Consider the following 23,540-nt stretch of genomic DNA (forward strand, 5'->3'; position numbering starts at 1 on the left):
TTTCTGTCTGTGATGTTTTACAAATCAGATATTAATGTGTAGAAGTAAAACATGAGAAATAGTATAGCAATATCCTGTACAATTATGTAAAAACATGAATAAAACTACACATCTTCAGATGTTATACATACATAAGTGTCCTACACTAATAATACAAAGTTATTATTAGTATGCTGTGTGTACCTTGTGTGCACCGCCTAGTGGTTAAAGCATGTTATTGAATTATTTTTGTTGAATAATGTTATTTTTGTTGAATAATGTTATTTGAAGAAAAAAATATTAAGAGCACATACTTTCATAGGGGGAAAGTAGAAGGTCAATGATAGAAATATAGAATATAAAAAATCAAGAAGATATGTAAGTGATCTCTACAATAAAACTGTTTAGTGCTGGATGTAGCCTACAAAGATATTAATATGAGGATGTGCAAAACAGACAAACTAATTAACCTTTATTAACACATTAAATAATACTTTAGGTTAAGTTCTCCTTTCAAATAAGAATTTTTTTTTGGAGGTATCTATCTACAGATAAATATTAAGCCTGACAAAGTACTTAACGTCTAATATATTGCTTTCCTGCAATGTTAACTATGTTGAAGCACTCATTTTAAATGATATTATGCACATTAATTATACTCTTATGTATGTAGATAGTATAAGAAATGTGCAGAATTTGACAGTTTAATGGTGGAGGTATACACACATATTGATAGATGTCTTGTAATGCACTGTTGAGAAACCTGTGTCCCAAGTTTTTCATTAATTGCATAACCTTAGTTGTGTATGTCAATAAACCTTATAAAATCTTGAAATCTTGAAAGGCATGTGCAAAATAGCCCTTATATACAGTTTTTAATTAACTATTAGTAGAGAATAACTAGTAATTAATATACTTTATAGAGATCTGCAGATAAATGTTTAGTCTTCTCGAGCACCAACTATCAAATATCTCTCCTGATTGTTGGCACATAACAATCCTCTTTCCCTGAATTTGACTCAGGTGTAACTAAAGTCTGCTTAAGGGTTGTTTGTATCATTAATCAGAATCTGCAAAGTAACTAAAATAAATGTAGTGGAGTAAAAATACCAGGTTAACCTCTGAATTGTAGTAGAGTAGAATTACAAAGTAACAATGAGCTGTCATATGGGTATATATTAATGCTGCCCATTATTACGGTGGCCGGCAGGTGCAAACGGCCCAAAACGCATGCATAAGCAGGAAACAGCTGCAAATAATGAAATGAAAAACAAACAAACCCTGAAAACAAATACAACAGAAAAACGCTGCATTTACAGAAATGATGCAAACTAAATACAACACACAAACCCCGAAAAAAAACGCAACAAAAAAACGCTGCAAATACCAAAACGATATGCAAAGTCCAAAGCACATACAAATCCCAAAACACATACAAAAAAAAACATTCCGGAAGTGCTCCAGGCCTCTAGGGGGCGCGCTACGTGGAACAGATTGATGTCTGACCAGACATAGAGAGAACGAACAAGAGTGATGGAAATCGGGAGGAAAGAAAGTTCATTTAAGTGTAGAAAGATATAAGAAGGTAAGTTCTCATTCATAACACTCCGTTCGATGTCTCACTATGGGATGCGCCTCAACGCGTATTTAAACAGAAGCATCAATCTCATTACGCCAATCCTGATTGGCTGGTGATCTTGACGTCTACGTCAGGGAATCCACCCACCTTATAAGTAGCTTGCGCTACGACGCAGTGTCATTCAAACACCTCTTCTCACTTCGGAGCACATCTCAAAATATCAGTAGCCGGGCTAGCTTAACTGTCCACAGACTGAACCACAAGCTAACTTTCGGTCGACGGGCGCTTGCCGGCTACTCTTGCTTTGCAAGAAGATTGAATTGAATATTAACACACCAGTTAATATTGAAATCTGCCACGCCGTTTTTTCTTTCGCAATAACGGTAAGGTTTAGATTTTTCTTCTAACGGTAACGTACCTGTTACTAGTTTATCCCTCCACGCCGACACCCCGGCGAGCGAGGACGGATTCTTCTCTCCCTCACACCAGAGGAGACGGAGATAAAAGATATTAACACACCAGTTAATATTAAAAAATCTGCCCGCCGTTTTTCCTTTCGGAATAACGATAAGGTTTTGATTTTTTCTTTCAAACGGTAACATGCCTGTTACTAGTTTGTACCTCCACGCCGACACCCCGGCTAACGAGGATGGACCCTTCTCTCCCTCACACCGGAGGAGACGGAGGCTCGGAGACTCGGCTCCGCGGCTGCGGGTTTAAGATTTCGAGCACGAACTCACACCAGGTCTGCTCGTCCTGCCTTGGGCTGAAACACGCCCAGGAAGCTATCGATAACCCTGGTTCGTGCGGGCATTGTGCCCGCTTCACCGTCAAGAGCCTCCGCCGAGGGCTAGCGCGCCAAGCTAGGACCTCACCGTGGTTCCACCCGCGGAGGATGTCCTGGAGCTGGATTATATGGAGGAGGATGAAGAGGATACCTCTGAGTTCCTCATCCGACTCGGATGAGCACAAAGCTGACATCTTCGTTTCATCTGCTCAGGCTGCAAAGCCGGAGGCGATGTCCGCTCCCCCGGGCGAAAGCACATCAGTATGGACTTGCAGGCCTTGGCTTAACCTGACGAACCTTCCAGACCGGGAAAAAGCGGACGTCTTATTGTTCCCGAGGGCATATTTGGCTCCGCTCTAGCTTCGATGCAGCAGCGGTGTGAATCCAAAAAGAAGGAGGATGACGCTCTCCAGCTTTGTCTTCCCCGAAGGGTCCAGCCGCCTTCAACGGCCCCGCGGCAGTCCTTCGCTCAGGCTGCCTCACGTCCTGCCCGTTTCAAGGTCCCGAAACAGCAGAGGTCACAGCCCGCCCCGGGTCTCCAGCCCAGGCACGAGGCGAGGACGGGCTGGCCAAGAAAGTCTCCGGTTCCGGCAGCAGCCAATCAGGCACAGCCGGTCCAGTCCACTGTCGTTTCCAGGCTTAAAGCCAAGGGCACAGTCAATAAAAATGAAAAGAAAAACAATAAAAACATGCGCAATGTCGACCGGGGTTGTCAACCTGGGGTACCACCTTGTTCAGACACTAGAGGGCCCCATAACACAACAAATAAAGACACAGAGGGCAGACATCTCCACTCGCTTTGAGAAGCGAAAAGTGGGGGATGCTCACAGATTCTGCTTGGGTTTTCAAGACAATAGGGTAGTTGCACAAGATGGCGTCTATCAACTTCCGGCGGCTGGGTGTGAGCCCGAGTACTTCCGGTCTTGGAGTTGTTTGGGGAGTTAGCGATATACATACGATAAATAGAGAGAGAGAGAGAGAGAGAGAGAGAGAGAGAGAGAGAGAGAGAGAGAGAGAGAGAGAGAGAGAGAGAGAGAGAGAGAGAATAAGTTTATAAGGCTATCAGGATGTTGTTATGGCCACTAGTTTGATAAACACTTTTCATTTAGGGAAGCTAATTTAAGAAACAAAACTCTGTCTAACATGAACAATATTACATTGTTAGATTTGCCACATACAAGCATTTCCTCGTCTTTTGGAAATTGGTGGAGCCCGCAGCCAACACCAAGATGGGGCGGATCACCAACGCCAAGGCATCCTCTGCCAGCAGCTCGGATTCCTCTCAACCATCAACAACGGTAAGCAGCATACAAGCATGGATGTATATTAATAATTATGCACGCTGCGCACTATACCACCGTTTAACAAGTGCATCACATCACTCACAAAACACACACACACACACCACACACACACAGAACAACAAACCCCAGGAAAATGTGTTACAACTGTACCCGGTCTCCCTCATCTACAGTATGCCTAACACTTATTTGTTTTCACAGAAACTTCCATCCATAGATGAGCTGCTGCTGTTCCTCATGCACCTGTCAGTGGGCCTACATCTGAGGGATCTAGCAGAACGGTTTGGCATTCACCGCACCACAGTCAGCAGAATTATTTCCACCTGGACACACTTCCTCTACCTAACTGCTTGGAAGCAAACGTCTGTGGATCCCACGCGAAGTTGTCAAAGCTCACCTTCCACCAGAGTTTTCAGCTTTCCCTGACACACAAGTGGTGCTTGACTGCATTGAAGTATTCTGCCAGACTCCATCATCTCTCCTGCTGCAGAGTGAGGTGTTTTCTACATACAAGTCGCATGCTACATTCAAGGCCATGATCGGCATGGCACCACATGGTGCCATTACATTTGTGTCTGGCCTGTAGGCAGGATCTATGAGTGACCGGGAGATCTTCAAGCTGTCTGGCATCGTGAGCCTGCTCACACCAGACATGGCGATAATGGTCGACAAAGGGTTCCTTGTGGACAATCTGGTTGAGTGTAAAGTGTACCGGCCTGCCTTTCTGCACAAAAAAACCCAAATGAGCAGGGAGGATGTCAGGCAGACTCAATCCATTGCATGTCTGAGGGTCCATGTGGAGAGGTGCATCAGAAGAGTCAAAGAGGACAAACTATTTGACAAAGCCATACCATTGTCTGTGGGTGGAAGCATTGAGGAGCTCTTCAATGTGGCTTGCTTCCTGGTCAACTACCAGAACGGACTGCTGGTAAAAGCATGGGCAAGCCTGGGCAGCAATTAGTGATCGGAATTATGGCTCTTTGAAGGGAAAATAAGCGAAATAATCACCAGGATAATGATTGACTATATTGCCAGACCTAATGTCAATAATGTTCTTTGTAAACATGACAATATGTGGCGCCATATCCATGTCAGTGAATGTACTACTTTGAATTTACCCTCTGTATGTGTTAAGTAAATAAAGTTGTCTTGCCTTGAATTAAATTCACGCAACTCTTTATATTAGATACTGTGTTTTTAAGTGGCGATGGAGATTATTTGTTGACCCTGCTTTAAAGGATAGTTTGCCTTTACAAATGGTGCGCTTTATCACTGCCTGGCTTTTGGTTGAAGTGCATCCAAATGCTGCTGCGTTTGGCTAATTTTCCATTTTTCATTTTTCAAAAGAATCGGCCAATGAATATAACTAATATATATATATTATATATAACTAATGAATTATAATCTCAAAACAAATGCACACAAAGATAACATAGGGCAATACATAATATAATAAATCCACAATATGATAACATATGATGTAGTGTGGTCAGGGCCGCCCCTGGCCAACTTGGGGCCCCAAGCGACATTGTGAGATGAGGCCCCCCCCCCAACCGACAGGAGTGAAAAAAAAAGTTTGGGAAACAAAGTAGGCTACTTTGCAAATATAATTCCTGTTTATTATTATTATCAACACAGTTACTTTTTTATACAGTGAGGTAAATGGTAAATGTGCATGTATGTCGTTCAGTATGCGTTAAGAGGTGAATACGTCTGCATTTCCTGCCAAATACTAGCCTCAAAAAGATTAAAATATAATTAATGCAAATAAACTACTTCTACTAATAATAATAATCATAATCAATTCAATAATATAAATACTATATTATGTTATTATAATATAGTTTTAATATAGTCAAGACAAAACATGCTTATGACATGCTCAAAAACTGATATTTCTTAAATCTGTATTCAAATGTAGTTCCCTCTGTCAGCAATGTATCCACAACTGCACACACATTTCTATCAGTATTTCTCTGTGTTGTGGTTGACATGATGATGACTGTTAGGAGTTAAGGGGAGAGGCTGAGCATCACCATGAAATGTGCAAATTGACATAAAAATGAATAAAAGGGGAAAAAATGCTCCATGTTTTTTAGGCTGTAAACTTTAACTGTTATGTAAGCCAACTAGACAGACAGTTTATCACTCTCCCTCCTGTACATTAGCAGATAAAAGGCATAACATACTTGAGTGAATGATAAATAATGCTAGAAATAACTGCATCTCCATTAAATATATGCTATTCAGAAACTGCCTTCTTCATGTCGTGAATTGCAGCTGATTTTTTAATATGGCAATTGGCAATTTGACTTATACAACATTCGCAAGTTGTACGTTTGACTCATTCAATAACCCACCTTCGAGTGATGCTCTAGTTCCTTCATGTTTTTGTTTTTTTTCCCTCTTCCTTGCGCTGGACTAAAACTGTCTTTTCACCGACATCTCTTCACCTGCACTAGTGGCCGTATCAAAGCCTTGATTGGTCAGATTCATTGCAACGGTGTCGGGTTACAGACGTGTCTCCCCTTGTCAACTCTCTCGCGGGGGTGCGCGGAGAACTGAGCGGAGAACTGCTCACAGCAGCTGAGGCCCTCTGGGCGGGGCCCCCTGCGCAAGGAAGGGCCCTATGCAGTCTGCGTGATTGGCCTGTAAGGGCGGCCCTGAGTGTGGTACAATGTTTCATTTCATTTCAAACCTTTATTTATTCAGATTGGTCCCTTGAGATCATAGATCTCTTTTACAAGGGAGACCTGTAGCAATTTAAGTTCCACATGAAACATAAAACAACATAAAAACAAACAATAGAGGATATCATACAACATATTTACATACTTATCAACATTTACAAATACCCATAGTTTCAGAAAGCATTTCACTTAGACGTGCTTTTAAAACATTCAGAGAAATAAAAATGTGTATCATTGATCAGAAAAGAGCTGCTAATATTAACTAATCAAATAAATAGTCTTAAATGCGTAAATGTATAGTTTTAGAAATGTTTCTTCAAACATGAAAAAATAAAATAATTATTAATGATATACAGTGGAGTTAATCAAATATGCATCTAATAACTGCTTTTGCTGATTATTTTTGATATCTATGATACAAATTATCACATCGGGCCTTTAGTCTCGGGTAAAAGTTTGCCCTACCAAATGTCCTCTTTGTGTTGGATGACTTTGAAAAAACAGGATCAGGGGGAGAAACAGGGGATTAGCAGAGAGGGATGATGACGACACTGCCGAGCAGAGATTGGTTTCATTCTGGGACGTTCTTGTCTTTAAAGTCATCTGGAACAGCCCTCTGTCAGAAGGCTCTCAGATCAGCAGAACATATTCATTTTTTGGAATAGCCTGGACGGTTTTCAGAGAAATCTGTTTTTGTTTCTAATGATGGAGCCTTAAGCTCTTTGTATAAAAAAAACAAAATATGACCAATAACAGCTCACTGGTGGGTGGTGTGTCTTATCAGCAGCAGGTTTACCGGATCATTGTTGTGCAGATCCTGGTGGTGATCTTTGTTTACATAAACTTTTTGCTCATTTTTACCTTTTTTAAAAAGGAGTGTTTCTACACAAACGCACGCTACATCTTATTTGCTGTTACACTACTATCTGATAGCATGTTGTTGATCATTTCTACTATCACTGTCATGTTTGCCTATTTCAGGTTTGATATACAAGTTGGTCTGTGTATCCTTCTCTGTATTCTTTTGTTTCTGTACTCTTTTGTCACACCGATTACTTTGACAGCAATGACTTTGGAGCGTTATGTTGCCATCTGCATGCCCCTGCGACACGGAGAGCTGTCCTCCACACGCAGCGCTGTGCTCTGCATCCTCATCATTCATGGCCTCAGCGCTGTTCCCTGTATTATGGTTCTCTCCGCCTTCTTTGCAACAGCCTCTCTTAGCTTGCACACAAAAAAAAGGACATGTTCAATGGAGACCTTCAATGTGTACAGATGGCAGAGTCATATGTTGTCAGCTATAAACCAGTTGTACTTTTTGCTCATGTTAATTACTATTGTACTATCTTATGTTGAAATAGTGAAAGTGGCCAAAGCTGCATCAGGAGAGAACAAGAAGTCAACATGGAAAGGGCTCAGAACGGTCATTCTTCATGCTTTCCAGCTGCTATTGTGTCTCATCCAGCTGTGGTGCCCGTTCATAGAAGCTGCTTTACTTCCGATTGATTTACAGTTATATATTGATGTCAGGTACAATAACTACATAATGTTTATACTAGCTCCCAGATGTCTGAGTCCTCTCATCTATGGCCTCAGGGATGAAACATTTTCTCATGCATTGAAAAGCTACGCTTCCTTTGGCTTGTATAAAAAAAATAGAATTTGAAAAAGTATTTTTTTCTTCAAGAAAATAATTGTACCAACATTTAAATTATTTTATTGAAGAAATATCGAAAATGACTAAACCTTTAATTCACATTCACAGTAGCTAAGATTTGGACAGATGTTCAAAAAGTTCTAATTCTGTTTGTTGTTATAAACTGGAATTTGACAACATTGCTATACAAATAAACCCCTCAATAGATATCATTATTGAAAATACATTAAATGTTAAGCACTACAGAAATTACACATGCATATTCTTGCTTAACTCATCAATTGTTTTTGCATTATACCCATTCTTGTCATTCAGAATATTTTTTTGGTTGATGCAAAGAAAATTCCTTATTTAAATTGACATGGCAATTTTGCATTTAGATTTGAGATGAGTTTGACCTAAATCAGAAGCTTTTAACAACAGCTGGTGTTGCCATTATATAATTCCTATAATATCACAAACTGCATACATTTCACTTACAGTATATCAAGAAAAACGTGAAAGAACACTCAAGTATATTAAAAATGTAAAGAATTATGTGGTTTTAGATTTTTTATCACAAAAGGAGAATTGGGACCTGGAATCCATTTGAACTAACAAAAGTTGAAAAGGGCTTTATTTTATTCTTGTGCTATTTGTTGATTTTTACCAGACGTGATTTGACTTTGTTCTACCTATTGAGTCTGCTTGTGTCTCATCATGGCAACTATAGCCACACAGCAGTGGAGGTTTTTAGTAATTTTTCCATCTGTTTTGGTCCAAGCGGCCCTTTCCGCCGCAATTGCCTACTGTCTGCGCAAATGGTAATATATAGTTCCTTATTTTAAAATGTATCTAAAAATGTTAATCTCCGGTTAAAAATCCTAATTTATACGCAGGGTATCGGACATCTGATTATGTCTATTTTAGAGTAACCGTACCTTAAAGGCGACCTATCATGCAAAATGCACTTTTGTACGTCTTTTATACATGAATATGTGTCCCCGGTGTTCCAGGGAACTCACCAAGTGTCAGAAAACACAACCCTCTCTATTTTCCTCCATACCCAAATCTCTTAAAAAGGGGCTGCAACGGATCTGATACAGACTGATCCAGATTTGAACAATTCTCTGACGTCACAGAAGTGGCGCTACGGCTATTGAGCCAACTCCACCAATCAGGAGGAGACAGCCACGGACATTGCCGTTCGAAAGCGCTGGAGACGCTGTAGTACATATGCCAGGCCTGTAGATGGTGCTGTTCTCACAGAATCAGCTCATGAAAAGACATTGTTAAATTGAGCAAAATGAGGAATGGCTAAAATGCATGATCTGTTTGGTATTTTGAAAAATAAAAAGTATAAATATGCCTTATGTAGGTATGGTCCTACATTATATTATTCAAATATAGCATGATAGGTCCACTTTAAAAAAAAACAGTGTCCTTTTTTCTAGTTTCCTAAAACACTTTCCATGCATTTCATTTTTCCCCAAACCTGGTAGTAACCACAAAGCCACATCCTCTCGTTGAGGATAATTTAATATGCAGATGGCAACGTTATGTTTCCATCTACATGCCCCTGAAACACGGAGAGCTGTGCTCCACACGCAGCGCTGTGCACTGCATCCTCATCATTCATGGCCTCAGCACTGTTCCCTGTATTATGGTTCTCTCCGCCTTCTTTGCAATAGCCTCTCTTAGCTTTTACACAAAAAAAAGGATTTGTTCAATGGAGACCTTCAATGTGTACAGATGGCAGAATAGTATGTTGTCAGCTATAAACCAATTGTACTTTTTGCTCATGTTAATTACTATTATGTTAAAATTGTGAAAGTGGCCGAAACTGCATCAGGCAACACACTCTCACTCCCTAAACGTCCAGGAGCGACGCTTTGTCAGGGTGACCGTGGCGTGCAGTTGGGACGCGCCAAGGCTCCTTCAGCTTCATAAACGGACGCAAAGAGCTTTCAACCAGGGGCGGATTGGCCCACTTCAGTACCGGCCCGGACGATGTGGGCCGGCCGGTAACCGGCAGGGCTCAACATTATAAATGGCCTGCTGGCCCGGAATCACTATTTAGACAACCCGGGCCAGCATAACGTACTTTCCACTTGCCCGCTCGGGCCACTAAAAATATTGCTTTAAAAGAATTGTCCTGTGGTATTGGTATTTTGACTAGCAATTTAGTTAAATTGTTTCGTTTATCAACACTACAACATAGAGTTCCGTGAGTCGGTTGTCGTTGTTGGGTGAAAAGTAAACGGCTGTTTGCTGCGGAGCGCAGCGCGAGCAGGCTCCCGTGAGCGGGAGCGGGAGCGCGAGCAGGCTCCCGTGAGCGGGAGCGGGAGCGCGAGCAGGCTCCCGTGAGCGGGAGCGGGAGCGCGAGCAGGCTCCCGTGAGCGGGAGCGGGAGCGCGAGCAGGCTCCCGTGAGCGGGAGCGGGAGCGCGAGCAGGCTCCCGTGAGCGGGAGCGGGAGCGCGAGCAGGCTCCCGTGAGCGGGAGCGGGAGCGCGAGCAGGCTCCCGTGAGCGGGAGCGGGAGCGCGAGCAGGCTCCCGTGAGCGGGAGCGCGTTCCTTCACTACAGACTATTGCACCACCTAACCATTCGCCAAAATGTTTTTAATACCAGCGGTAACCGGCCAAGCGCCGGGCAAAAAACAGTCTTCAAATAAAAGAAAGTTACCGGAGGAGTTAAAGGAGAGTTAGGGAGCATGAGAAGAAGAGGGAGAGAAAGTTTCAGCCAGCTTCATCGATGGAGTTGGCTTCTAGTGGTGCAGTGACGCGTCCTGAAATCCTTTTTTTAAAATAATTTATCGATTAGATTTATGATTTGAACATTATAAAATTAGGGTAGACATGTGGAGATTATCCAGCTGAACAAAACGTGCATTTATCAAACAGGTTTGTTTTCCACCTATGTTCAATCTGAATTTTCTTTAAAATAAAAAACATCTATATTGATTCTGACTTTTCTACATCCAACTCACAGGTTTATCATTACTTTGAGAAAAAAGATTATTAATTTAACCCTTTTAGAAGGGAAGATTTGGTCATTTATTCTGGGGATGTCATTTTCGAGCCTGAAACCTGAAAAACAGGCTTGGGGCTTAGGGCAAGATATTGGATCACTACACACAAGATGCATGATGAGAAAAAGACTGAGAACAGGTAATAGGCTCTGATTTAGCACCACCATCAGGCCTTTTCATTTCCATGTTATTGTCCATTTACACTTTAATACCCGCTTACTTTGTAGTTGGTATGTATTATGTAATAAAAATATCTGCAGCTTATGTTTTTTTTTTTGTTATAGCATTTTATAAATGATAATATTGGTGTTAATGTTCACTTTATTTTAATTTAAGAGGTCATGTATATTTAAGTTATATTTATTTTGATTTATGAATGTTCCATTCAAAAATGTTATTAAAAAGGCATGTACTGTACACCACAAAAGATGACTATTGAGGTCTATTGTCAAGAATGTTAGTGTTATATCAAATAGTGAATTCTACTGCAGCAGAATGTTGCAGTAGAATTTGCAGTCTGCACAGTGTTATATTTTCACCGCTCAGTCTCAGTAAATATTGTGTGGTTAGTATTGGACTACAAGATAGATTTAAGCCTGTACAGGTAGAGTTATTTAAAGCATAAATTAGTCGGTTGGTTTCTGGAGGTGTGGTTACAGCAATTGCTTGGTTGGCGTGGCCTGGGCCTGGTGGTGGGGCCCAATGTGATATCTTTTCATGGGGCCCAAAATCCCTGGCGGCGCCCCTGACCGGTGTGATCATTCTATAATACACAATTTAAGCCCGGGGGAGAAATGCTAACGCTACATTAGCATCTGCGATCTTTTCTACTTCACGCTATCTGCACAAATGGTTGACATTAAACATTAAAAAGACCAGGCAGTTCAGAGAGAATCAAAGGAATGCAGGCGGCTTTGCTTGACATTCTTCTGCACGTGTTTCATTGTGGTGATAGTGAGGATAGTCAATCCTTTTGTTGACAAGACAGTAGTGACGGCCATCTTGTACCTCATTCACACCAACGGTGTTTCAGGGCCAGTTCGGAGCTGGAGCTTAAAAAGCACCGGGTTTTCCTGTTCACACCGCAGTGGAGCAGCCTCTTAGCTCCGGAATCCGGTTCGTTTCAAGCACCATTGTCCGGCCAGAGCAAAAGCACCACATACGTCACGCTTACGTCGAGGCGGGGGCAGGGGTGGGATCAACTCCTGAACAACAACAAAAACCCTGCGTTTTATCCAGTTTGTACACAACGATGGAGAAACTTAACAAGCAGCAGTGGTCCACTGAAGAGACCAGCTACCTACTGGGAACCTGGTCTTCTGAAGAGGTACAGAGGAAGCTGGAGCACAATCGACCATTGTTGTTGTCGGTGTCAGCTGTGAGGGGTTTCCGCGCGCTTTGGCTTTATGAAGCAGGCACGCAAACGGTTACGTCATGATGCAAACGATGACGCAATGACGCAGCACCAGTCGGACTCTGGGCAGTGTGAAAAGAGCCAGAGCTAAACCGAAGAACCGGTTCTGAACCTGAAAAGCTCTAGCACGGAGCTTGAACCGGAGTTGCGTTGGTGTGAATGAGGTATTGGTGACGTGTGTTGTTCTGATAGACCGGAGATGTAGTTCATTCAGCGTTTCACACAAACAAATGTGTTACTTCACAGTTTTACGACACATTTTAATTTTTTTGACTTGCAAAATTATCTTTTAAATTGACAAACATCATATGTGTAATTTGTGGCACAATTCAAACAGGATCGAAAGATAATCTTTCTCTCTCCATTGACTTCAATACATACTTTTTACAAAATAAGGTCCCTTAGAGTTCCCCCGGAAGGGGAGGGACTTTGCCACTCTATACAAATCAAACTGTAGACGGTGTGAAAGCACCTATTGTTTTAAATAATGGTCGGAATGTGACCTTTGAGCCTTCTGAATTACCGTGGGACAGCACATTCTAAACTAAAATGTTCAATCAATAAAGTAACATCTTATCTTAATAATATCTTCATATTAATAATAATAATAATAAAGATGAAATCAACACACGGCAATTCAAAGTGCTTTACAAAAAATGAAAGACATGAAGAAAATGGCATTTAAAATCAGTCATTAAAAAGAAAAGATAATAAAAATAAACATTAAAAGAAAAAATACATGGATAAAGGTTATAGTGCAGTTTAAGATGTGAATAGTTCAATTAAAAGCAGCGACAAAAAGAAAAGTCTTCAGTCTGGATTTAAAAGTAGTAAGAGTTGCAGGGGACCTGCAGGTTTCTGGGAGTTTGTTCCAGATATTTGGAGCATAATAACTGAACACTGCTTTTCCATGTTTAGTTCTGACTCTGGGGACAGAAAGCTGACCCGTCCCTGAAGACCTGAGACATCTGGATGGTTCAAAATTTAGCAGTAGGTCAGAAATATATTTTGGTCCTAAACCATTCAGTGCTTTATAAACCAGCAGCAGTATTTTTGAAATGTATTCTTTGACACACAGGAAGCCAGTGTATAGACTTCAGAACTGGAGTTATGTGATCCACTTTCTTAGTGTTAGTGAGGACTCGAGCAGCAGCGTTCTGAATCAGCTGAAGCTTTCTAATAGATTTTTCAGTGAGACCTGTGAAGACACCATTGCAGTAGTCGAGTCTACTGAAGATAAAAGCTTAAAATCAGACCTGTTTTTTAAATGAAATCTGACGGCAGGCAGCTAGCTCTGATCACCGAATGATAAATGCACCACACCTAATCACCGGCCAATCACCCACAGAGCTCCCTCTATACAAATCAAACTGTAGACGGTGGGAAAGCACCTACAGTATTGTTTTAAATAATGGTCGGAATGTGACCTGTGAGCCTTCTGAATTACCGTGGGACAGCAAATTCTAAACTAAAATATTCAAACAATAAAAATGACATCTTATCTTATCTTAATAATATCTTCATATAATAAATCATACAGTATGTGCCCGAAAGGGAGCAGGAGGAAGCAAACACAAAAATATACAAAAAATATACTGCATATTAAAGCAAACGATTGTAAAGTTAAAAGTATGAGCATAACAAATAAAGAAGTGTAATGTAAACATTTACATTATTATTATGATTATTTAATATATAAAGACTATATTTTATTGAATTACAAGATTAGATATACTTTATTTGATCTAAAATATTGATGTGTTCAAATGCTCTTCAAAACACAACTGAAAGTCCTTGATAAGTTGTCTTTCTGTATTTGTGAATGAAGCGCCATCTCCTGGTTAAAACCTCAAATTGAAAATCTGGCAACGCCCTCTTGGAAAATAGTGGGAGGGCTTAACATTCCTCGATACTGGTCTTTGGCAGGTCGTAGGCAGGAAGCTATAAGTTGGAGTCCGAAATGAGGTGCTACATCCCACGTTACGTTTGTTATGAACGTATCTTAAATACGTTTATTTTCTACATATCTTTGCCATGTATTGTCTTTGTTACGACCAGCCCCCTACTTAGTGATAGTGGCTCGTGGGGAGACCCGCAACATAAAATAAAACACGGCAAACACGCAGCATTAAACGGCGTCTTATTTATTCCAGACACAACCGTACTCACATGGCCAACCGGCAAATGAACAAGGGCTGGAGGACAGGAAAAACAAACAAAAGGACGAAGGGGGCCTGGGCCAGCCACACTACGTGCCATAGGACACAGAGCTTCCCTCCGCTACCCAGAGGTCTAACAAATCCCTGCGGGAGAAAATAAAGCCACTAAAATCTACACTACCTGGTCCTCCAGAGTACATAAGACACACAAGTAACACAGGGGATCTACAGATCCTAAAACAGCAGAGTGAGGTAGTCCACGGACAGAGTCTTCCGGCATCTGGATAGGCAAGAGACTTCTTCTCCTCCAACTTCTCCTTTTTAAGTCCCCAGCTGAATGTCATTAGGACACCTGGGGGAGGCGGAGCCAGGGGCGGACCGGGTGTACCTGCGCAGCGGAGAGACAGAGAAAAGCAACACAAGCACGTAACAGTCTTGCTTATAATAATTATAATAGTAATTTATAAATATAATTTTAGAGCACACATTTGAAATCGAGAATCGGGGCGAGCCTGCAATTTCGCCAGCTGTTACTCTCATGAGCGAGGCAGAAAATAATAGTTTTAACATGCCAAAAAGCTCCTGTGTCGTTTATTGCACCTCAAACATTACAACTATTTATTCTAACGTAAATTACATGCCAGTGCTTTATCTTTTTATTACTTATATTTTTATACTTTATTTGCTATGAGTTATATCTGAAGCAAATTATGTTTCTGAAGATGTGTATTCAATTCCACCTTTCAATGTAGCATAAAGGGGAATTTCATTACAGGAACAATATGCAATGCACGTTTTTAAAGATATTACTGATTTTCTTTTAATATAAGAATGTACATACTGAGTTGAGAGAATAGTCAGGGGATTTGGGTGATGGGAAACACATCTATGGAATCACAATTTAAATAGCTTACCATTAAATGACGGATATACCTTTCTGTCTGTGATGTTTTACAAATTAGATATTAATGTGTAGTAAATTATGTAAAAACATGAATAAAACCACATATATTCAGATGTTTCACATGTCCTACACTAATAATGCAAAGTTATTATTAGTATGCTGTGTGCACCTTGTGTGCACCGCCATAGTGGTAAAAGCACGTTATTGAATTATTTTTGTTGAATAATGTTATTTTTGTTGAATAATGTTATTTGATGAAAAAAATAGTAAGAGTACATACTTTCATAGGGGTAAAGTAGAAGGTCAATGATAGAAATATAGAATAAGAAAAATCAAGAAGATACTTTAAGTGATCACAATGAAACAGTTTAGTGCAGGATGTACAAAGGTATTAATATGAGCATGTGCAAAACAGACAAGCTAATTAACCTTTATTAACACATTAAAGAATACTTTAGTTTAATGTCTTCTTTCAAATAAGAAAAAGCTTTGGGGGTATCTATCTACAGATAAATATTAAGCCTGACAAAGTATTTTGTCTAATATATTGCTTTCCTGCAATGTTAACTATGTTGAAGCACTTATTTTAACCAATATTATACACATTAATTATACTCTTATGTATGTAGATAGTATAAGAAATGTGCAGAATTTGACAGTTTAATGGTGGAGGTATACACACATATTGATAGATGTCTTGTAATGCACTGTTGAGGAACCTGTGACCCAAGTTTTTCATTCATTGCATAACTACACCGTAGTTGTGTATATGATATGTCAATAAACCTTTGAAAATCTTGAAAAAAAAATATTTAAAAAAAACTAAATTTCAAATCTTGTTTTTCATGCCCCAAGAGCAGTAAAAACTTCTTGGTAAAAAATATCCTAATTCATGCATGAAAGGGATGACTTTATAGAGATCTGCAGATAAATGTGTAGTCTTCTCAAGCACCAACAATCAAATATCTCTCCTAATTGTTGGCACTTGAGAATCACCTTTCCCTGAATTTGACTCAGGTGTAACTAAAGTCTGCTTTAAGGGTTGTTTATATTTCACATCATTAATCAGAATCTGCAAAGTAACTAAAATAAATGTAGTGGAGTAAACATATGGTTAACCTCTGAATTGTAGTGGAGTAGAATTACAAAGTAACAATGAGCTGTCATGCGGTTATTAATGCTGCCCATTATGGATACAAGCGATTTTCACCCATTTAGTAATTACATGTTTTAAATTTGTACACACACCAATTTGTTTCCTATCGCCTAAACCTCCAGGGCTGTAGGCCTACACAGTTTAATAATGTCAACTTCTAATTTTGGGAAAAACGAAAACGTCTTTTAAAACTACAATTCCCAGTAGAGACGTCCCATAGAGAACATGTTGCGAAACACAATAGCCAGCATGTGTAGTTCTGGGTGGGCGTTCGAGTCCAGTTTTGAATAGTCTGCCGTGGTTTCGTTCCATTTCAAAGAGCTTGACGCTCGGCGTAACTTGCCGCACTGCCACTCCAACATCCAATCTCAGAGCTTGAAGATTAATCACGGGGTCTGTCGCAAAGCGGACAGGCGTCGTCACAACAATAGCTGGGGATTGTGGATAGTGTAGACTCTTTGGCGCTTCACATTTCAGAGAAAACAAGTTGTTTCCTCAGAATTGAAGGGGAAAAACACGAAAGCATTGTACACAATTTAAACCTATCAATGTTTTTGAGTTGATGAGTAGTGGAGATATCACTGTCAAATCAATCGACAGTAAGGAGAATACTTACTTCCGGGTGTACAATTCTCCGTTATCCAATGGGAATTGACGCTCACATTGCCTTTAAGAGCTGCCGACATAAATGGGTGCGGTGCTTCCATGAGCGTCAAATACCGCCGCCGATGGGAATACATTGCAATCAGTTGAAAGCTCTTTGCGTCCTTAATGAAGCTGAAGGAGCCTCGGCGCGTCCCAACTGCACGCCACGTTCACCCTGAGCAAGCGTTGCTCCTGGACGTTTAGGGAGTGAGAGTGTGTTGCATCAGGAGAGAACAAGAAGTCAACATGGAAAGGGATCAGAACGGTCATTCTTCATGCTTTCCAGCTGCTACTGTGTCTCATCCAGCTGTGGTGCCCGTTCATAGAAGCTGCTTTACTTCCGATTCATTTACAGTTATATATTGATGTCAGGTACAATAACTACATAATGTTTATACTAGCTCCCAGATGTCTGAGTCCTCTCATCTATGGCCTCAGGGATGAAACATTTTCTCATGCATTGAAAAGCTACGCTTTCTTTGAAACACAAAGTATTTTTTTCTTCAAGAAAAGCATTTTACTAACATTTAAATTATTTTATTGAAACATATCGAAAATGACTAAACGTTTAATTCACTTTCACAGTAGCTAAGATTTGGACGTATGTTCAAAAAGTTCTACTTGTAATTCTGTTTGTTGTTATAAACTGGAATTTCACTACACTGCTATACAAATAAACCCAACAATAGATATCATTATTGCAAATACACTGAATGTTAAGCACTACAGAAATTACACATGCATATCTTTGCTTAACTCATCAATGTGTGTTGCAGTATACCCATTATTGTCATTCAGAAGGTTTTTTTTGTTGATGCAAAGAACATTCCTTATTTAAATTGACGTGGCAATTTTGCATTTTGATTTTGACCTAAATCAATAGCTTTTAACAACAGCTGCTGTTGCCATAATATAATTCCATAATATCAAAAACTGCATACAGTTCACTTGTGCCAAGAAAAACTTGAAAAAACACTCAAGTGTTGGAATCCTTGAATCCATTTGAACTAACCGAAGTTCAACGGGGCTTTTATTTGTTCCTGTGCTATTTATTGATTTTACCAAACGTGACACTTTTGTTTGTTCAACTTTGTGAGTCTGCTTGTGTCTCAACATGGCAAAATGTCCTTCTGGAATAACCAACTAGCAGGACAGCTACAGAGGAGGTTTTGAGTCATTTGTCCATCTGTTCTGGTCCAAGCGGCCATTTCCCTCTGCAATTGCCTACTGTCTGCGCAAATGGTAATATATAGTTCCTTATTTTAAAATGTATCTTACATTTGTAATCCTGTTTAAAATCCAAATGTATACTCGGTCATCTGAATATGTCTGTTTGAGAGTAACCGTAACTGTAAAGAAACGTGTCCTTTTCTTGTATGCTAAAACGTTTTCCATGATTTCCATTTTTCCCCAAACCTGGTAGTAACCACAAAGCCACACCCAGTCATTTAGGATCATGTAATATGACGGCAAACAAGGACCCATAAACATATTCAAATACTCAAAGATTTATTTTTAAATGTTCTATTACATGAACATGGAAAAATACAATAGCGGAAACGATAGCTTTAAAATAAAAATAAATATAAAATAAACAACAATGTAATCCAATGTCGGATAAGCCCTCACTGCCATCCAATATATACTGAAGAATTGAATCATAACTTCATCATTTATCAGAAAAGGGCTGTTAATATTAACTAACCAAATAAATAGTCTTAAATAAGGATTCATGCAACATTAAATAATTACTAATAGAAGGTACTTATTTCATTCAGTTTGTCAAATTTTGATCTTCTTTGTGTAAATGCCAACACATATAGATCTTGCAGGCTCAAAAATAAATAGAGACATGATAGGGAAATCAATCAATCAATCAATCACTTAGTCCTCTCGTAGGTAAGCCTCATGCACCTCATGCTCCTCTCCATCTAGAAAGGCAACATATTCTGCCATTCTTTGGATCTCTTCTGCTTTAGTTTCGGCCAACTTCTTATCTGCAGTCGCAGCCAGTTTCCGAGCCTCCCCCACCTGGGACTGAGCAACCTGGATGCTTGCCCTCACTGTGATGGAGGCCTGATCGGCTCCTGCAAACACACAGATGATAACACACATTTAGTCAAAGTGCTAAGAAAGTTCAAGGGTTGACATAACACTATCATAAGTTAAAATATTCAATGTGGAACTTAAAATCATTTTTCTTTTACTGAAGCTCTACCAATGTGTACACATGGTATCATAAATCAAAATCACAAGTGATTTGAATCCACTCCTTGTTCCATCATTATAAATACAGCAACATTTCACAATTTTCACTATGCATTAAGAGATGCAGCTTTCCTTAGACATGTTACCCACCTGAAGAGTGTGCTGCCTCGGCTGCCATTTTGCACAAATTGACCGAATTGATCCAGTTTGTCTCAAAGCGTTTGCATTCTTGTAGCCTGTCAGTTGCCTGTAAGGGCAAACAGATAAGAACAGAGATGAGAACCACTCAATATTATAAATGTATCTAATCTATCCTTTTTGCAAAGACTGAAAGCTCATTTTAAGAAACCCAGAATGCTAGAGTACATCAAGGTTTATTTTCCAAAACTAACCTCTGCACGCTGGGCATTGATTGCCGCCAGAAACAAATCCTCCTCTGATGGGGTCAGTTTTCCCAGTGAAGCTAAATACCGTCTTTGGACAATGATGCGTGTTTGCACAGCCTGTGAGCAAACAGAAGAAGGACCGACAGTCAGGGACAGTACATGGACATTTTAAAATGTAAATTAAAGTCTGGAGTTGTACAAAAAACATAAAGAAACTGAAGTCAGTGTCATTTATTAGTGCTATTGTTCTCTGTGTAAAATTATGAAAAGATGCAGAGATTTAGCTGCAATTAAAACTAACAATGTGGACACTGATGATCTTTGTGTTGTTTAGTAAAGCCTGACAATATATTTATTTAGATTTTTCTTCTCAGACTGTGGTTGGAAATCATAAGCTGTTGATATAATGCTGCACATTGGATGAAAACCTACCTTTGAGTAATCTGTAAGGGCATTTACGAGAGCCAATGAGGTCTGGGAGAGCAAAGTACTTGAACTGTCTGTAACCACAGAGGCTGCTCTTATGATCAGGGAGTCGTAAGAGAGGTTTTCAATTTGCTACAGATGGAAAAGAAAACATAATTTAAACTCCATTCTTTTTTTCTTTGAAAAACAGACTTTTTTCAAAGGTACACAATAATTGTTTGGTTGCTTTTATTTCTTCTCTGGTATGAGACTGACCTACCTGTGTAAAAGGAACAGCAAGCCCATGTCCAACACTCAAAGGCCCTCTGTGAGCAGTATCTGTCCGTTTCTGTCCTAATTTCTGGACTCCAGGCTCCCCTTTGCTCAATAGCACACTCTCAGAAATGCTGTAGAAAAATGAGGACAAAAAGTTGAAAGTCATGAGCTATAAAAGGCAGCACTCAGCGGGAAAAATATATAGACTGTATTGCTACTATATATTATATGTAATTTTTCTAATATTCATAACCTACCTTAGGAGACGGATGCAGGCTGCTCCTCTCCTGAGAGCACTCTTGTTGGTCCGCAGCAGTGAAAAGTCGGTCTGTTTTCGCAGAAGTCCTCCAGCAGCCCGGCTGGTGCACACTGAACACTGAGCAACAGCTTGCATTTTGCAGATGAGTTGGATCCACTGGACTTGAAGAATGTATTTAATATGATCTATGTTGACTGTAGATTTTCTGTTCTGCAATTTAATCTAATCTGCTCTCACTTTTCTTTGCGAAATCAGAGAAAGAGTCTTGTTGTTGCTTGCAATCTTTCAGTCTGAATATGGCTAACTGTGGGATCATGCGAGTATTTGTAAGGCCCCGGGACCACTTCATTGCGTAAAAGGTATTGATCTGTTGACTCTGTCTTCATATGTACGTATTTGGCTTTATCTGAAAAAGCTAACAGAGACAGGAATTACGTGCTGGATTCTCTCTCTATCTTGCTCCACTGCGTCAAAGTGTATGCAAGGGAAAGTAAGAGTTCAAGGGCCAGTGTGTATTAAGCAGGAGCTATTAGCAGAAATAAAATATAATATGCATAACATGTTTTCATTACTACTGAATGATCTTAAGCTAAGAATCATCAGGTTTGATCTTTTTCTTAGAATGAGCCTTAAATACCTTTACAATATAGCAGGTGCTGTTTAACTGATTATATTCAAATTAAGATCAATTTTTAATCAGATTTTAATCAGAACATTTTCTTTTTCGTTTGAAAGGTTTGGATGGAACTGGGCTACTAGCGGTTGTCCAAGTTTGCACAATCATGCATTTAATAAAAGTGGCCTCACATTTGAAATGTTGTTCAGGTAAGAGACCAGTTACTCCATGGACAGGCTGCTAATCCATAAGAAGGGTAAATGATTCACACCATTTGTGATTTCTATTTTCTACATCAAAGTCTGTTTACAGCCTTGGGGAGAACCTTATTTAGCTGTGTTAAGGCTTATGAATTGCTGAAACTGATAAAAGGGATGTATTGTGAAGCAGCATCAGTTGGGGCTAAAGATTCCAATGAATAAAGAAAGAAAAGCGCTAACAGACCTCTGAATTCTCAATACTGCAGACAACGGGCTTGTGAGGGTACATTAGCCACTACTAGCATAACACAATAGAAATGTTTTTAAAAAGGAAGAAAATAATGGGTGGAATAAAAAAGACATGATATCTTAAAATATACATCATCAGAGTAGGTCTTTTCCTAATGGTGAAGTATCTACAACACAAAAGAAAGGTTTCCTTCCAATGTAATGCAAACTGTAATACCAAAGAAGGCTCTTTAATTATAGACTGGTGAATGTTAGCATATAGACACTAAACAGAAGGGTTCCCATTTGAACATTTCTTCAGAAAAAGGGCACACTGTTTTTTCTTCAGCCGGCCTATAAGTAGGAGCATTTTTATGCACACATTACTTCACCTGCACCCTGCTCTCAGTTTCACTGAAAGTAGCTTAGTAGTTTTGACACTTCTTCATGTATTTTTCTATTTCACTAAAATCCTGCTGCCAAAAGTGTTGCAATAGCATCATTGTGTCTGATAGACTGCAAAAAGGTTATCTGCTGAGTTAGCATCCACTGGGGTTCAGTGGCAGAAAGTTTGTTTTGGACAAGGATTTGGTCCAATCCCCTGCAGTCCTGATTAATGACGCAGAACTTGCGTAGAGACCTGACAAGCCCCAGTGAGCCGCCCTCTACAGAGTACACTTGTTTGCCAAACAGATGCAAACTTCAGGTTGCACAATTAGACTCAGGAGCTTTACGTTAATAATTAACCTGTTCATCACTAAGCAGGGGATACGAGACGTGCTCTCTCACCGGGCTCTGGAGATATCATACAGTCACTCTCCACTGCTACACATGTATGTTGTTTACAACAACTCTACATGGGTTTCACAATCTTCTTAAAAACAACAATGATTTTGCATGCATAAAAGTTATCTCTCTACTTTGATTACTGACTTTCGTAATGTTTTCTCAAGAGTGTGGCACTGGAAAAAAGATAATACAGGGCGCCCCAGTGGCTTGGGGAGCGCCCTGTGTACTTGGATTGCGTCTTACTGCACTCCATGCTGCATCTCCTCCCCTCTCACTACCCTTTACTGTCTACCTATATGTTCTATCAAAAAAAGAGTGCAATTCACCACCATGTTTGTGTACCTTTTGGACTGCAGTTCATAAACATCTGAGTAGCCATATACACAAAAGTGGATTCAGGGTAATCAGTTCTGAGATGCAAAGCTAAAAATATGCAACAAAGGGTTCGCTTATCAAATGTTTTTTCCTTTTCATTCTCACACTTATAAATCACAGAAGCATGAAGTATGATTACAAACAGGTAGGCCTATTCATTTTTTATTTAAAAAGAAAAGGTCAAATTGACCCCATTCTGTTATATAATTTCACAATAACAAGAGCAACTTCTCTCTCTCTCTCTCTCTCTCTCTCTCTCTCTCTCTCTTTCTCTCTCTCTCTCTCTCTCTCTCTCTCTCTCTCTCTCTCTCTCTCTCTCTAATCCCCAAAGTACCATAAGTAAAAGCACTCATTTTGCAGAATGGTACATTTCAGAATATTATGTATTTAATAAATGCCTCCTAACAATACATGCATTAAATTGTACTTTAATGCAGCAGGTGGTAACTATGGTGTTCTAGAATATCTTTGTGAACTTCCAGTACAGCAATAGCAACAGCTTTTACCAACATAACACGC

At 39.8% G+C, this 23,540-nt stretch overlaps 2 protein-coding genes and 1 pseudogene across 3 annotated transcripts; 2 read left to right on the plus strand and 1 right to left on the minus strand.

Moving 5' to 3' along the window:
* Nucleotides 1–7,078: 7,078 nt before the first annotated feature.
* LOC307034901 (odorant receptor 131-2-like) lies at nt 7,079–8,002 on the plus strand (the record flags this gene model as incomplete). Its single annotated transcript, XM_079673828.1, has 1 exon — nt 7,079–8,002. One exon carries the CDS (start codon nt 7,079–7,081, stop codon nt 8,000–8,002), a length of 924 nt encoding a protein of 307 aa, XP_079529954.1.
* Nucleotides 8,003–8,692: 690 nt separating this feature from the next.
* On the plus strand, nt 8,693–18,731 carry LOC307034902 (odorant receptor 131-2-like; annotated as a pseudogene). The gene is made up of 4 exons: nt 8,693–8,721; nt 9,521–9,824; nt 17,507–17,770; nt 18,703–18,731. The product of its transcript is annotated as an odorant receptor 131-2-like (transcript).
* Nucleotides 18,732–18,771: 40 nt separating this feature from the next.
* Nucleotides 18,772–21,117, minus strand: LOC307036796 (diablo IAP-binding mitochondrial protein-like). Its single transcript, XM_079677411.1, has 6 exons — nt 20,812–21,117; nt 20,559–20,685; nt 20,306–20,431; nt 19,880–19,990; nt 19,638–19,734; nt 18,772–19,366 (listed from the first exon to the last, which is right to left on the minus strand). Exons 1-6 carry the CDS (start codon nt 20,946–20,948, stop codon nt 19,164–19,166), a joined length of 801 nt encoding a protein of 266 aa, XP_079533537.1. The 5' UTR covers nt 20,949–21,117; the 3' UTR covers nt 18,772–19,163.
* Nucleotides 21,118–23,540: the final 2,423 nt, after the last annotated feature.

This window comes from Notothenia rossii, assembly GCF_949606895.1.
Source record: "Notothenia rossii genome assembly, chromosome: 4".
NCBI classification, from domain to species: domain Eukaryota; kingdom Metazoa; phylum Chordata; class Actinopteri; order Perciformes; family Nototheniidae; genus Notothenia; species Notothenia rossii.